The 16,242-nt window shown below is 49.2% G+C and overlaps 1 protein-coding gene across 1 annotated transcript; it reads left to right on the forward strand.

Moving 5' to 3' along the window:
• The first annotated feature begins 6,737 nt into the window (after window positions 1–6,737).
• On the forward strand, window positions 6,738–16,242 carry LOC128726660 (trissin receptor). Its single transcript, XM_053820480.1, has 8 exons — window positions 6,738–7,134; window positions 10,003–10,147; window positions 12,363–12,522; window positions 14,164–14,361; window positions 14,427–14,588; window positions 14,691–14,902; window positions 15,639–15,840; window positions 16,105–16,242. Exons 1-8 carry the CDS (start codon window positions 6,738–6,740, stop codon window positions 16,240–16,242), a joined length of 1,614 nt encoding a protein of 537 aa, XP_053676455.1.

Here is a 16,242-nt window from a genome sequence, read left to right on the forward strand (position 1 = left end):
TGGCACCAGACTCACCGTCGAACTGGGGAATAGCTGGAGGCATGAGGACTTACACCACGACGACATGCTTCTAGTGTCCCTTTCGTTCCGTCTCGGGGTGAAATGATTACATTACCATGCGTGTCGTGAACGTGGACCATATAAAAGGGCACTGATAATAAACCGTTCTCGAAGAAATCGAGAGCCAGCGAACATAAACCCGAATGAAGATGAAGCCACCGCACGGGAGGATCATTTGAATTTGCTGCATTGCTCCCCAGTCGGCATTTCCAGAAGGGGCAAAAAATGTACAAAATGAATGCGAATTGCCTGCCACTTTTTTTCACTCTCTCTACTGGAAGAAACGGGGTTCTTTTCCCCAAAATAGGCCCACCAGAAACTACATTATGATGCAAATACCCTCGGCGGTCCGGAACAGTCACGCAAGGGAGGCGAAAATAATTTGACTTTCCGCAAAATTGTCACGCCTCGCACAGGATCGTCATTGATCGAGCGCCCTTTCCAGCATGCCTATCTTCGTCAACCCTCACAAGGGAGGATCGTGGGATGAACAGCTCAATCCCACGCGAACCACACCGAGCGCTGTGTGTCGGCAAACGTCCCACAATCCGTCAATCAACGCGCGCTAGCGTGAGGGTGTGGAATTTGTTTTACGATTTTCCGACATCTTTTTTTTTTTCACTTTTTTTTCATCTGCGTCTCCCACGACCATGTGTGGTCGGTTTTCGGTGGCACGGAACCGCTCACGAACCAGATGCAAACGCTCACGGGGAATATGGCAACGTTTCCGTTTCCTTTTTTCTGCCGGTATTTTCGGAGAGAGCCCAAGTGGATGCTTATCAATCATGGTCTTTTTTTTTTAATTTGCTTGCTCTGTGAAGCTTCCGGAGAAAGGGTATTTTTTCCCAACATTGGGTGCGCTTACGCCAGCTCTATGGCCCACTGCAAAGCTGCCAACACCGAGCAGTCGACGACGGAGCGATGACGCAGCGTGACGTTTTGTACCGCCATTGTGAAATGGTTGGATGCCAAATGAAGTTGACGTTTGAGCGCTGGCAGCTCAGTGTTGCAAGGCGTATTTTTTTATCGGCGAGTAATTTCCCAAAATCCCCGAATGCCGGAAAAGCGCTGATTTAAGATTTGATGCTCACCCAATTTTCCGTTTCCGCCTAATCCTTTGAAGGACGTTTGAAGGAGGAAAAAAACAAAATAATTGCGAGATGATACTACACCGCATCGTTCCGAAGCCCATCTTCATTCTACCCTGCCCTGCTTTCGGGAAGGAAATTCGAGCGGAGATTAATTTGTATCGTGATGGCGTATTTCACGGCAAGGTCACGGCTGCATGCCAAGGATGCGCCCCCAAAACGGGCGGCTTCGCAAAAGGTTTCGCGAAGCGATTTGCGTGCGCGGTTTTCAAGTGCCCAAACCGGCGCTCAGCGAAAGCGGATATCTATTTTTACCGCCTCGATTACCATCCACGAGAGGATTTGGCGTCCGGCGTCCGCTGGGCGATAGTACTGCACATTATCGTGGCCAGTTAGTGCAGCAAAAAGCGACCCTGAACCGGGATTGGGATTAAATTTCGCGCGTGCATTCGGGGGTGCGCTGGTGCACCATTATTTTCCGCTGCTCGAGGGAAAGCGTCATTTGATATTCGATATTTGAGCCGGGGGTTTTGGATGATCTGATGGAAACGATACAATTTCATCATTTTAAGAAGGGAGGAGACGTTAGCCCCGTATTTATTGAGACATCATTTTCTAGCCAAGAAGATGTACATATAATCGATGCAAATTCAAATTACCAGGGCGCCATTTTCGCTGATCGAGCATTCCTTCTTTAGTTTCTTTTGCCTCGTGAATGCTCTAAAATGAAAGCAAGTTGGATGATTGGTTCATCAGTCGTGGGGAAATTCCTAACGCGCCACTACACACCACATCTCTAGCAAAGCTTGCATCTGTGCCGGTGATTTATGTGACGACTTAATGGAGCATTTTGCTCAAACTGCTCGCTTGTAAAATTTGCCGATCTCAACAAACCGTAGATCAATCGAGATCGAACACGACCAGGCGCAGGCCAGCAGAAAACAAAGAACAGTGGTGCGTAAATTTAGACACTGAGACATGTTTCGAAGGGAAAATAAAAGAAAAACGCATCATTCGCAACGCCACTGGGAAGTGTAACGATCCTCAAACGAAACATGCCTGCATCAGGGGTGAAACCCACTCGTCTTTTGCAAAACTGTGCCAGCACTTTTCATTCATCGATAGGGAAAATTTTGTGCCGGAATTTTTTTTGCAAGCCCCCTCCTTCTTGAGCTACAGTAAACAGATCATTTCTGGCACCACACTTCAAACCGGTCGGACGTGTACGGGGGCTAATGTTTACGGTTAAACACTCCCGGACGTTCGGCATCGTCTTGGGGACGCCTTTTTGTTTGGGGGAGACTAAAACCCAGGGTGCACTTTCGATCGAAAGTTTATTGGCCCACTAGGATGGGGTGGGTTTTTCGCTTTGGTTTTACGATCCACAATCCACAGCGCTGTCTGGGAGGCACACCCAAATGCAAATGCTCGATGGAAAGTGCAACCATCTCCAAACGCCGTTCCAGATCTCGCAGACGCTCAAACGTCGAATTGCTGGTCTCCAAGCCGCCCGACGTGTTGGATAAACATTTGAACCATCTCTCAAAACGATGCCTTTATTCTGAAATTGCTTTCTTCAGTGTAGCTGTGGACTGGGGGATGTATTTGTTTACGGTACATCGGAATAAAACAACACCGCCTTTTCTCCAGGCACAACATTTTACTACCAGCTTTGTAAATTTCCATGGCTTTGGAACCTTGGTGATTGGTTCTTTTTACGGCTTAATAAAAAAAAAACGCGTGGCTCAAATTGAATACGAAGCGACCGTTTGTCGTTATCTACTTCTCAATCATCAGCAGCAATTCACCCGACGTCACAAATCCGAATCCCTATCCGATTGCTTAAAACCATCTTTCGACATCTTTGCCTTCCGAAGCGGCGACTCATTTTCCCCCACTACTCGGTTCAATTGGCAAGAGGTGGTTCTTTTGGACCGCTTTCAAACAGGTTTGCTGCACGGACGTTGCCATTTGTGGCCGATCATTGTCAGCTTGTCAGTGCTGTCAATCACTTACAGCAAGTGTCTTTACCGTGCTTGAGAGGGCGTTTTTCCAGCTGGTAGCAATTACGTGGTACGTTTTTCCATTGCACTGCTGGTGGCACGTAGCCGAGAGGGTTGAACCTTTCCAGGAGTAGAAGCAACACTGCAAATAATCGGCAATCATGAAGATGTTTACCTTAGTGCGTGTTTACCTTTATTAACGTATACTCTGGTTGTGGTTGTGGTGTGTGCTTTGAAGTTCACACGCAGCTGCACTATTTAAACCGAGTTTACATTTTCGGTCATTAGGTATTTCTCGATTGCATTCCATAGCTTAGATATATGAGCTACGAGTGATAACTTTAAGCTTTGTGCGAATGTGTGAGAATATTTTAAAGGTGCGAACTATATCGATCGATTATCGATTTTTGAGACGTAACACAATCAATTGAAAAACAGCCCATAGAATTAAAGAAGAAGATACTTTCTGAAAAAATGAAAAATCGAGCGACGAATGCATTTGTCAAGTGATACCTGATCGGCTACAAACGAGTATTAATTGTGCTCCGATATCTGTCATTGAAGCATTTCTTTATCCAGATACTGTTAATCTGGCAACGACGTCTAGACCCTGCACTCGAGTCCCATCGGTTCGCAGATTGGCCGAGTTCCGGTGATGAGTGCTGTTCGTGCTCTGTTACGATTCCACATCCCGTAATCCTGTCGAACAAGTAAACGTACCGATCCCAACCGAACCCACTCACACCACGGAATGCTCATGGTGAATTTAACGATCAATTTCACAACTTGTCCGCGCCGTCAGCAGAAAAGGATCAGCATCCGGAATGGAGCCGGTTGCCGAAGGATGCAATTTGGTGCTCAAATGAAGCGCAAAAGAGAAAGCACAACCGCAACAGCAAAAGCTGCCCGTGTTCGGTGGCAGTCATCTTGGGAAATGGATTAGGATCGAGCGCCCGAGGGATCCCGGACCGTGGTGGGAAACTTTTGTCGTTCGTTTTCCGAGGGTGGTTTAAAATGGTCGATGGTGCACGAGCCAGGGCGTGGGGAATTGGTTAAATTTGGTTCTGGCAAACGTCCCGAAACAGGCCAGATAGAATTAAAAAAGCCGACTGGCCGAAAGATAAATTGCGAGACGTTCTATCAGCATCAACGAATGGAGAGAGAGAGCGAACAATGGCGCATGGGTGTAATGGATCGGGTTTTTGTTTTTTTCCTCGGCTCTCAAGATGGAAGGCTTTGGCGCAATTTACCGAGGTCACTAATGGTGGTATCCACCAGCGAGTGGACCACCAGCACCGATGGCTCAGACACGTCCTCTACCATCTGCAACCATGGGAAGTGAAGCTGGACCTTCGAACGTTCCGAATGAAGCACCATAATGGCACAAGGGGGAGAAAAAATTGTCACCGGCATTTTCGGACGATAGCAAGCAACTTTTACGAGTCTCAACGTTGTGTCGTTATTTTTCGCTCCATCTCTTGTTCCGTACACTCGCTTGATGCCACCTCGAGCAAGACATTTAAAACAGGTGGCTCTTTACGCGTCTATAGTTTCCTTTGTTGCGTGGTAATCCCACGCCAGGTGTCAATCAACGTGCGCCCGGTGGTTCGTGTTCGTCCATTTATGGTCCTAATGTCCCATCTTTCCATGGCTTAGTCGCGTGTGGGCGTGATGGTTTGAGATGTTCGGCTAGAACGAAAACTTATTTCCCGTTCCTAATTCCATCCTCCCTGCCAAGATGCCACGATCTGTCACAAATCATTATCTGAAAGCATCTTCCCGAGGGATGGAGATATGATGATGCCACTAGCTGTCACAGATGGAAAGGGAAGCAGGAAGTGACGCCACAAGACGTCCATTTCAAGCACGAGGACGATAAAACACTAGTCGACAACGCACTTGATTCAGCAGCCGGAGCAGCATGAGACGACGAGAGAAGGATTTTCGTCCTTCGCCAGCTGGCTTACGAAACCATTCATGGTGAGGCCACCCGCGAATCGTTAGTGGTGACCCCCAATTTCAGTGCCGGTCCCGAGACGCCTAAAAATAAATCATTCTCCTATTTCCCGTTCCGTTTTCCGGTTTCCTCCTCCTATCCGACCATCGTGCACGCGCACGCCCTGGAGAAGGAATTATTGTCTCACAGATACAGTGAGTAAATTATGTTGCCGGCCTTGGCACTGAGTGCATATTTTATTGGGGAATTCGTGGCCGGAAAATATGCCGTTGTACTTTCGCTCGGTTGGGGAAGAAAACACAGTCTCAACGCCAGTCTAGCAGGGGATTTGTCGTCAAGCACGTGCCGTGTATGGTTACGGTTCGTGGGTTTTCGAGCGGTTGTTCAAAGCCGACCTTGAGGAACGAAACACAAAAACGAAAAACAAAGCCATCGTCAGTTCCTTGGAATTATAACATCAATAACATGGTAGTCAGAACGTGATAAAATTTCCAGAATCACCCTCTGTGTGTGAATGCTCCTTTTCAGGCAACATAAGTTTCTAGGCGTACAACAATTACCTTAAACGTCTGCACTCGCACACGCAAACAGAAGCTCATATTCTCGGGTTTTGCTTGCAGCACAGGAAAATTTCAGATTGAAGTTTATGTTCCATATTTACCCAACCGTTTCCATTGTTCTATTTCCACCCTTCCTCGATGGTTTATTTTTATGAAATGATTTACTCGCCGAAGAAGCGCCTACCCGTACCAACCCAAACCATCTCACGAGCGCACAGAAGCTTGAGTATCCGGTGAGCGGAAAATGCTTTGAAGACGTTGAAGAGGAGGAGCGCGAGGGTATGTTGTTTTCGAACCAGAAAGAAAACCACAAACACGTCGAAGACATTCACATTTGTCTTTATTTGGTTCGAATAAAAAGCAATGAGAAAAAAGAGAGGGAAAAGAACACAGGTAATGCCACACCCGGCGGGAAGTGAAATAATGAAATTAAATTTTCATTACCCTTCCGGCATCGTTATCGTCATTATTAGTGCCACCAAGTCGTTGTCCTCATCGACCTCGACGAGTTAGGTGTTTCTTTCTTCGTGTTTCACTTTTTTTTTCACCACACCTGCGTTGTGGGACCAGACGTCTCTATCGTACCACGTGCGGTACCAGGCGTCTCCATCGTACCACGTGCGGTACCAGGCGTCTCCATCGTACCGCGTGGCTGTGATGGAAATCTGTTTTTTTTTTCGCACCCTTAAACTTCCGTTGCGCAGACTTTCTCATTTCTCTTCTTTGTTTCCATTCATTGCAGATAATCCGGCTCAATTACCGATAATCCACCGACGGGGGACAGCAATTAAGCTATCGCCTCGCCCGACAGGTGTTGTTTCCGGGTACGATGGGAAATCATTTCCCGCACGCGTGCATAAGTGTTTCTGATTAAAACCACCCCCCGTGGTGGGTGTGGGTGGCAAAAGGCCACCCCCATCGAGTGAGAGCGCACGGATGGAGCACCTCAACGATATCGATCGCATCGCATCGCACGGGTGCAACTGAGGCACGAGTGAAAGTGACGCTTCCGTGCGAGAGGAAAACTCACCTCCGAAGTTGCTCAAGTCTAAGGGCACCCCTCCGGAACATGATAGACTTTCCCAACGGGACTGCCGGTGTGATGAGCCTGCTCAGCTCAAGCGCCGCGTTTCTCGACGAGCTGGGTTCGGCCAGCGGTGGGTTGCTGTTACAAGCGGCGGGAAATCCCTCGACGCCCGTTGGAAACGCCTCCACTGCGCTCGGCAACTACTCCACACCGTCCTCGTTTACGGAACACAGCTCAATGGCTCCGCTGCTCACCACGACGCTGCTGAACGTGAACGGCACGCTAGAGTTCGGTACCACTGGTACCGGTGGAGGATCGGCCGGAAACCTGACGCACTCGTTCACCAACTTCGTGCACAAGGAGTTCATTTTCGACCGGACCGACGTGCGCGTCATATTCATCACACTCTACTCGCTGGTGTTCTGTTGCTGCTTTTTCGGTAAGCTCGAGTTCGACGACACGTGGAGATGAAGGGACGCTCTCGGTGACATTGTAGCAGTGCTGTAACGAAACCCGGTTGCTATTGACGTGTATCGAGCGGTCTATTTGCGTCAGATGTAAATTGCATTTGTCGATCATTCGTGTCGGGCCTATATTCGTTGTTCGCCCGCTCGAACAGCTCGCCTGGATTTGAGATAGTTTCCAGACCACTTGGGGATGTGTTGTTCTGAAGAAGAATGGTTGGAGATGTATTTCGACACTAAGCTGTTTGAATCGGATTAACACAGCGTATGTTTTTCGCCAGATCAACTCACAAAAATATAATCAGCTTGAACAATGTAAATCTACTCACAACGACGAGCGTTTTCGCCAGAAAACCCTTCGCACAATGAAGATTAATTATCTCAGTTCGGAGATCGAGTGTTTTTCCCACCGCTCGTAGCTAAAATCCTGATAAGCTAAAATAATACCGCCATATTTTTTGCATGATCCAATGGCACCAATAATCCGAGAAGATTTATTTTCACCATCACCCTTTCTACTTCCATCCATGCTATCCCTTCGACAGGAAGGAAAATATTCTTAGCGTAGCGTGAAGACTTCTCCACTTCATGCACCGCTTTTGCCATTTCGTTCGCGAATCAACTCTTTGCTGGGTCGAGACACACCAACTTGCCAGTGGAGCCGGCTATTGATAGACTTCGTTTTCGCAAGAAATCATCATCGAACCAGTGGAATGGATGGAGCAGCTAGTCTCGGATGAATTATTTATTACCTCCGTTCGGGTTACGCTCAGTTTTTCTTCACCCTCATTCGATTTCATTTCCTCTTCTTAAAGCTTTTCCCTCAGTGTGGTAGCTCAAGTAGCTCCATTTGTGTCACGGCCGTTTTCCCGGCTTTTCCGATGGCGACGTTTTCCTGCGGAAAAGTCGTTCAACCAGAACTATGTGTGGTACTCGAGCACATACAAACAACCATCGAGTGAGTTGGCCTTGCAAGCAATTCTTCCACACAGGTGAGACCGGAATGGGGTGGATTCTGCGAAAATACCTTTCCAATTGACCGGTTGATCGAACATCTCCACGGCCAGATGCCCATCTCGGGGAAGCCTTCCTAAGCCCAAGTGGTCCAGCACGCCGTACGTTGAAGGTGTTTTCCACGAAACACCTTCCCGAAGCCACTGCTCGTTCATTGGACCAACTGCGATGAAAATCCTGCTCCTTTTCGGTCGGAAAATCACTTACTCCACCATCGGCCGATATCGAGGGTCGATGAAGTGATAAGCAGATTTATTGCCACCTCCCGTGTTAGTGGTGGCCAATTTTGGGCGCTTGATCCCTTTTCCCAGCCACGCTATCAACTTCCGGGGCAGCGTCATGAAGCGTCGGGAAATACGCCCATTTCACGGTGGTTAAATATGCCCGCGGTGATGATTTATGGCACGAAACGCAACGACGAACACAATGCTGGTGGAGACCCGGGTGGAAGGTTTCGATAAAACAATTACAGCGTTGCACCTCAACCAGCTGGGTTTGATTTATTGTGCCTCTTTTGGCACCGTGCACAAATTGTGGCTCGAATGGCAGCACGTGAGCGTTGTTTGAGCGAATGTGAGCTGCACTCGCGATTAAAAAAGGGCTCTGGGGGCGAGCAGTTGGGTCGCGAATGGCGAGAGTTTACAATTTATTTCCATTTATCTGCACCCGGTTTCGGGCTGGGTGCATATTTCTGCAATCATTCGATACGCTTTTTGTGCAAATAACATTAAACACTCATGCTTGGATTGCAATTACGAGATCAATGGCTGGCACAACATTTGCTGGTGTCCATCGTGCAAAGGAAGATCGCTTTGGGCGATATTTGCCGTTTATTATTATGTCCCTTATTCAGGTTCAGATTTTGCAAATCCCGAAATGGAATGGCAGTACGAAACCAAACGCTATTGCTAAGAGAGATCGTGTTGTGATATCAATCTTCTTGAGGGAAATCTCACCCAAACCGAGATGTAATAATTGAGCACCAGCAGGACAGGTAATGGGAAAACTTTCGTCCATTAATCAAGAAATAACAACCCGATCCATCCCGCACATCCTCATCGTGGCACACACCCACAATCAGGGAAACAGATTCTCATCTTCACCCTTTCATGTGTTCGCACATAAACGGACATATCGAGCAATCCCATCGGGCCAAAACTTTGTATTCGAACTGTAAAACCCCCCATTTTGGGGTTTTTCGCTCTCGGTGTCCTTCTTCCTGCTTCGGGGCCTTGCCCGCGCGATAAGCAATTCCAGTTCATTACTACTGAACCGAAACGACCCACGATAGTGGCGCTTCATTTTCACCATCATCACCAGCATCATCATCATCCGAAGCAGCAGTAGCAACAGAAGCACCAGTAGTAACACTTGTCGCTGGGTGATGTCCGGGGAAAAACACCCCGACGACGGCTTGCAGGATAAGGGGCGCCTGAGCGAGTTCCGTTTCCCAAGGATGACTTCTGAAGGGGTCGTTTCCTTCGAGATTTCTGATGCGCGCTATCTCCACCATGTTGGCCAGACCCCTTTTTCTCGGGTTTCCGGCAAGTTGAGGTGAAACCGACCGAGAGTTTCTCGGATTTCGGATAATGTGTCAGTTGCAGCTCCTCGGAACGGCGAGGCACGTGGAGTGCTCCGGTGGTTCGTCCTCGGTCGTTCAGCTTCGTCAATCATCCGGAATACCGTTATTGTGCGTGTGAGCACGTGCACGTGTGTATGTGTGTGTGTGTTTGTATTTTCTTCAGCGTTTAAGGACCGCAATCCGCAAGACGCTTGCCGCACGCTCGTCGTTTTTATGTTTTCCACTTTTCTTGCACCTTTTTTTCCAGGGAACCTGCTCGTGATTCTCGTCGTAACGCTCTCGAGAAGACTGCGCTCGATAACGAACTTCTTCCTTGCGAACTTGGCCGTGGCTGACCTGTGCGTGGGGGTGTTTTGTGTGATGCAAAACTTGACTATCTACTTGATCGAAAGGTAAGTCACGGTGGAAGCAGAAAACATCAAGGACGTAGTCAGAAGGTTTTTCCCCCATAGTGTCCCGATTCCCGAGCAGCACGGTCAGTTCCCGGAAGCCACCAATGGTCGTTTGATTTGGGGCAATAATTGATTTTACATTCCACAACAGACACATCACCGTTCGCTGGCGTGGCCGTGACTAATCGATCGCATTTCACTTCGACCGGAACGGCGGGAAATTGGGACCCGAACGCCTCAAAAGTCACCGAGCTGAAGCGTTCTAAGGACCCGCCGGAAGGTGCCCGCCGGAAACGACCGAAGGGCGGAGAAACTTTCGAAAGCAAATGAAATGGAAATCCCAACCCAAACGGGCGGGCATTAATTACACTGCCGCACTTACGGAAGGTTCGCTTTTTTTGTGTGCTTCCTTCACACAAAAGGACCGTCGGGAAATGGAAGAAGGTTTCAGAATATTCGCGCGCTTGAAAACGCACGTCCCACAGGCCGATTCGATGTGGACGCGTTTTTTTTTCTTGTTTTTTTTACGCATGATTTGAGTAGTATACCGTGCGCTACGAAAGAAAGCTACAATTACGTCAATTATTAATCTTTAATGAAGCTCGTGATTGCGCACCGATGCTGAAATGAAGCCTGCTCCGCTGCATGGTCGTGGGCGAATTCGAAACACCGCAAGGAAGACGGTGAAAGAAAAAAACAAGAAAATGAAACCGAACACCAACATCCGACCGTTATTTTAATTATTGTGCCACGAGTCCATCTGCGGCAGCGCATTCCCAAGCGAGACTCATTTGTCAAAAGAAAAGGCGGTGGATTGGAAGCACGTGGGCGCACCAACACAACAACAAAGAAGCACAACTCCAGAAGTCAACGATCTCCGTCCGTGGCCGAAGAAGCGAGATTTAAGCGTCGCCACTAGCATCGCCCAACTAGCTGCACACGGGTGCCGCTTGGCGTAATCCGTTTACCTAATTAGCGAGCATAATTAAAGCCCGTACGAGGCTCACTCGGGAGCTCGGGATTGATGCTATCCGATTTCCTCCGCACACGCAGCGTCCTTTTCGTCCTTTCCCAGGAAAAAACTCCACCCAAAACTTACCCACTGCGAGCATGACAAAAGGACGAAAGCGTGCGACGATGGCTGGAGGGAAAAGTTTACTCAAGTGATGACTCGTGATGCGGCAATGTGGGAGGAAAAATAACGACTTTCGGGAAAGATAACAAGCGAGCGTCTTGGGGCCGCATCTTGGCACAGATAGCATTCCACGCGGATTCCGGAAGAAGCAGCTCACGCTCGGGCTTGGAGGAATAAAATTAAAGCAAAGCACTCGTGTGCGGTTTGAGCGTTTCGCGTTCCCATCTGCCCTTTACGGTACGCTTCCCTCGGCTCAAACATAATACGACGTTCATTAGGATGCGCGCGGTTCCCTGGATCGAGTCATATTTATTATCCCTCCACCCACTAGAGCCCTGCTGCTGCTGCCACGAGAGGGAAAAATATGCGCAAACACGCTTCCGTTTGGTGCACGCAAAACTCTCCGCAAACTACAAACAAAACCCAACGAACACGCGACTGTGAGGAAATTTTCGGCGGGAAAATAGTACACCGAGCGTCTCGGGCGGTTAATGTTGCAACGGGTGGGTGGTGGGTGGTGGTGAATCCCAAAAGAAAACCTGCACGTCCCCCCCCCCCATCGACGCCGAAACGGGCAACCGGGAAATCGCAAACAAACCGTTGCCCGAAATATGCTCGAGATAATAAACAATTTACCGGACGGGGGGTATGTGCGCGTATGTTTGTTGGGGATGGCTTAGATAAAACTTGACTCCCATATGGAATCGCTCGCACTTCCGTTGTAAATCATCCGATCGGTGGGTGGGAACGCCTCACACAACCCGAGAAGCAATATCTGATCTTCATCAGCATGGTTCCGGTCGGTCGAAAAGCGGACGGACGAACGGCTCCCGGGATGGATTTTTCCGGAAGGAAGCATGAAAAAAAAAAACATGAATCGATGGAGGTCGCTTTCCAAATACACCCACACGTACGCATATGTGTCATTTCCCATTTCCCGATTCGCTTTCCCTACGGGGTTTGTTTTCCGCTTCGTCCAGACCGGCTTCGGTGGCATCGCTTAACGGATCTGTCACTAACATATTGCTTTCATTTGCTTTTTTCTCTTTCACACGCCATTTTCCTCGCCGGTGGTGGCAGCTGGGTGTTTGGGGACTTCCTGTGCAAGATGTACCAGTTTGTGCACTCGCTCAGCTACACCGCCTCGATATTCATCCTGGTCGTCATCTGCATGGAGCGGTACTTTGCCATCATCCATCCGATCACGTGCAAGCAGATCCTCACATCGCGCCGGTTGCGAGTAAGTTTGCTTTTTCCACCCACCCTAGCCAGTTTAATCACGTATATGGGAGTGGGAGGACAGCTAGTTAGTGGTGCGCACTGTATGCCAAACACTCTATTACCGGAACGTATTGGCTTTGCTTGGTGCAGCAGATGCAGCTGCGAATTCGAACGAAACGTGGGTTTGAGATTTTTTTTTTATTGCTCCTAGCCGCCAGCTAGGAAATGGGAATCGTCTGTTTGGCCATGAAAATTACACCGGAAGCCGCGCCATTTCTTCGACATGGAATTCGAAGAGCTTGGAAGCCCTTACGATAAGCCGTAGGCAGTTGTTAATTGATCAGAGTTAATTGGAATACTTTCAGCGCAGAGCTTGTCTTCAGCTGCATCTCAGACAAAAGCTCTATGGAAGCGCAAAATTTGCTTTGTTGCAAGCCCATATTAATGAGCCGTGAAGTACACAACGCTCCTTGAAATAATGATGGTGTTTTATACCGGAAATAAGTATGCACACTATTGCATCTGCATCAAGGAACTTCGATTCTCCAATGCAATGTTAAGCCAAATGTTCGACGTTGCATAGCAAAATAGTTACCGACGCGTGCAACATTCCATTGCTTTCCATTCAGTTGCAGCTTCTAGTGGCCTCTAATTACCGCACTGAAAAGCTCCACTCCACGAGCGATCTCACCCCAAGCAGCCCAAGAAGCCCAAGAAGCTTGATCTTCCGTCCCGTTGGGTGCCCACTCAATCGACCCATCGGTCGACTCGCTATCGGTCGCTTTCCCAAACGCCACAGAAAGTGACATCCTACGGCTGCTCGGTCGCTTTGTCCTTCGAGCGAATCCACTCACACAAAGGATCCGCCTCGTCGTCGTTGGCCGTCATCTTAGCCCGCGTGCCACAGTAGCAGCCGTGGATCGATAAGCGCCAAAGCAAACAGTATTGCACCCATTTTCTGCATCGACTCGCTTGCGGACGCTTCGCTTGCCACTCGAGATGCATCGTGCGGCCGGCTGTTGCTTCCCGGTGGGACCATTCCATCACCGCAACCCGGTGGTTGGAGTTTAATCTTACCGGCAAACAGCTGGCCGAACCGCAAGTGCAAGCTCGCCTGGCACTGGGTGGAAATAATCAGCTTAACTGCATCGCCGAAAAAAGGCAGAACACAATCGGGTTTCCATTCACGACGCTGCGATGCAACGGTACCTTGGTCGATGAGCGCTTCTGTCAGTCGAGGCGCTTCGGACTGACGACGCTGTTAACGTATTTTATCGCTCACTGCAAGCTTTCGGCATTGTCTGGTGCAGGTGTTGGTGGACGGGAGAAGTGGAAGCAATGTTTAAGTCACCTTTAGAGTGGTTTGTCGCGGTTGAGCTGTACCAGCTAGTGCCATGTCGTCGTGGCCACGCCTAGATAGGAAAGGTAAACGAATGGCTTTTCGAAATTCCACCGCATGGTTCGATTGGGTTGGTTTGGAAGCTTTTTCGCCAACAGTGCAACTCCGAGTGTGCAGGGAAAGTTGCTCCAACAAAAAGCCGACTAGCGTGGAGTCAACAATCTATTGAGCAAGGTTTCAGGCATTTGGTAGCCAAACTGTTGGTGAACATTTTCCGGAACATTTTCCATTAAATTACTGTTACCATTTTCTCGCATTCAGCTCGTGATCGTAGCCGTTTGGATAACGTCCGCCGTGTACTCGATCCCAAAGTTCATCTTTGTGCGCACGATCACGAACAATCTTGGCGATGATCAGCTGGAAACGATCTGCATCGTCAATCGGAAAATGTTCAACTCCGAGCTGTTCGATATCATCAACTTTGCCCTGCTGTACCTTCTGCCACTAATAGTCATGACGGTGAGTTGCTGTGTTTATGTATTTTTGTGCTGTTGGTTAATCAATTTCCCGCTGTCCTGCCACAGGTCCTGTACAGCCGCATCGCGATCGCTTTGTGGAAAAGCTCCCGGGGGTTAGAACGGCACATCGCACTGCAGAATACGACCTCAGCTAGCTACACGAGCAACTTTCACCGGAAGCCAAGCAGCAAGTACGAAAAACGAGCCGCAGGTGTCACCGAAAGCCAGGTAAGTTCTGGAAGGAGAGTCCCGAAATTCGGCGCCCTGGATGTCCTGCAGGGACGTCAAATTATTCACCCCATCCACGTGACTCCAATCCCCTTTTGGCAGGTGTCGGTGGAATCGGATAAGGTGGTGGTGACGACGTGGCCAGCACAGAACAGCTTCCACCAACGGCACGGCACTCAGCTGACGCAGGTCTCCCATTCCTCGAACAACGTGTTGCGAGCTCGCCGGGGCGTCATCCGGATGTTGATGGTGGTGGTGCTGACGTTCGCCCTCTGCAACTTGCCCTTTCACGCGCGCAAGATGTGGCAGTACTGGTAAGCTGGAAATTGCGATGACGGAAAACCGAACAACAGGACGAAGTTGGCCTCATATTTCATTTTTATCGCCATTTGGCCAAAACACCCAATATCTCCCGCCCGGAAGCGGAACTTCATGGCGGGTGTACGATGGCGATAAGCTTAACGTGCCAGTCACGGTTTGGCGGTCGCTCGCTTAATTGGGTTTTTAGTCCGCCAAGTGCGATGGGTGGGAAGAAGGGCACAGACAGACGAAGGAAGAAAAGTGGGCCCGTATAAATGGTCCCAACATGCACATTTAATTGAAATATTGCAATAATGCGCGAAGCATGTCAAGTCTTCTGGAGGGCTTTATTGGCAGAGTAGCCAGTATTGTGCTCAATTGGGCATGCGAATCCCCAACGGAGCTCTTTCTTGTGGACTAATGTGCTGTGCGATATGCCAAAAGAAGCGACAGCAGATTTCAGAACTTCATTTAGAATTCAGCTTCACATGCAAGCCCATGGGGATGGATGCCATTTATTTCAACAGTCTTTTTAAGGATCCCTTTAAGGAGCTTTAGCGAAGATATATGCGAGCGTTTTATAACAGGAAAGGCTAGCCAATCAGACCAATTGATTACTTCTGCTGCTACTAGATCATGTTTGACATGTGTCATCGAGCTGCTTGACATTTAGCGTGGCTACTACGATTCAACGACCCTGCGCTGTCAACAGGTGGTTCTTACAAATAACAATGCTCTCTGCTCTTTCAGGTCCACGGACTACAAGGGTGATTCGAACTTTAACGCGCTTTTCACACCGCTCACCTTCCTAGTGACGTATTTCAACTCCGGCGTCAATCCGCTTCTGTACGCGTTCCTAAGCCGCAACTTTCGCAAAGGCATGCGCGAGCTGTTGCTGTGTTCGTTCAAGAAGAACAAGAACAAATCGCTCAACCAGCGCATCCCGCTGCACGTAAGTACTGCCTGCCTCCCTTCCCCTTCGCTCACCACGCTCCGTAGCCACCCACGTTGGCCATTGTGCCACTGTTTCTGTTGAGTTTCATTCCGTTATTGGGTTTTCCGTTCGGCCTTTTCCGCCCTTTGCTGATGCATGTTGTTGCTGCTGCTGCTGCTGCCGCCGCCGCCGCTTTCCGCTGCATTGACCATCTCTTTTGCCCACTCTTTCCCCCGTCCACCCTCCCCCCAAATCCCACGCCCTCCTTCACTCAACCCGTAGCGACCACGGTCCATCCTAGTGCTGTTGCGGCATGCCATGCTTTGCTGGGCCACGGACAAACCGACCGTCTCCCTCACGACGCACTGTCCTTCGCCGACGTCCCGCTCGCTTGATGGCATCGATGAGCGGATGCTGTGA

This window comes from Anopheles nili, chromosome 3 (assembly GCF_943737925.1).
Source record: "Anopheles nili chromosome 3, idAnoNiliSN_F5_01, whole genome shotgun sequence".
In the NCBI taxonomy this organism is placed as follows: domain Eukaryota; kingdom Metazoa; phylum Arthropoda; class Insecta; order Diptera; family Culicidae; genus Anopheles; species Anopheles nili.

Bases quoted from the DNA above. Each gene is read 5' to 3' on its own strand.
- LOC128726660 (XM_053820480.1), top strand. From the start codon at position 6,738: ATGATAGACTTTCCCAACGGGACTGCCGGTGTGATGAGCCTGCTCAGC. The intron at 12,523-14,163 runs GTAAGTTTGCTT...TCTCGCATTCAG, and splicing joins TCACATCGCGCCGGTTGCGA to CTCGTGATCGTAGCCGTTTG. The intron at 14,903-15,638 runs GTAAGCTGGAAA...CTGCTCTTTCAG, and splicing joins CGCAAGATGTGGCAGTACTG to GTCCACGGACTACAAGGGTG.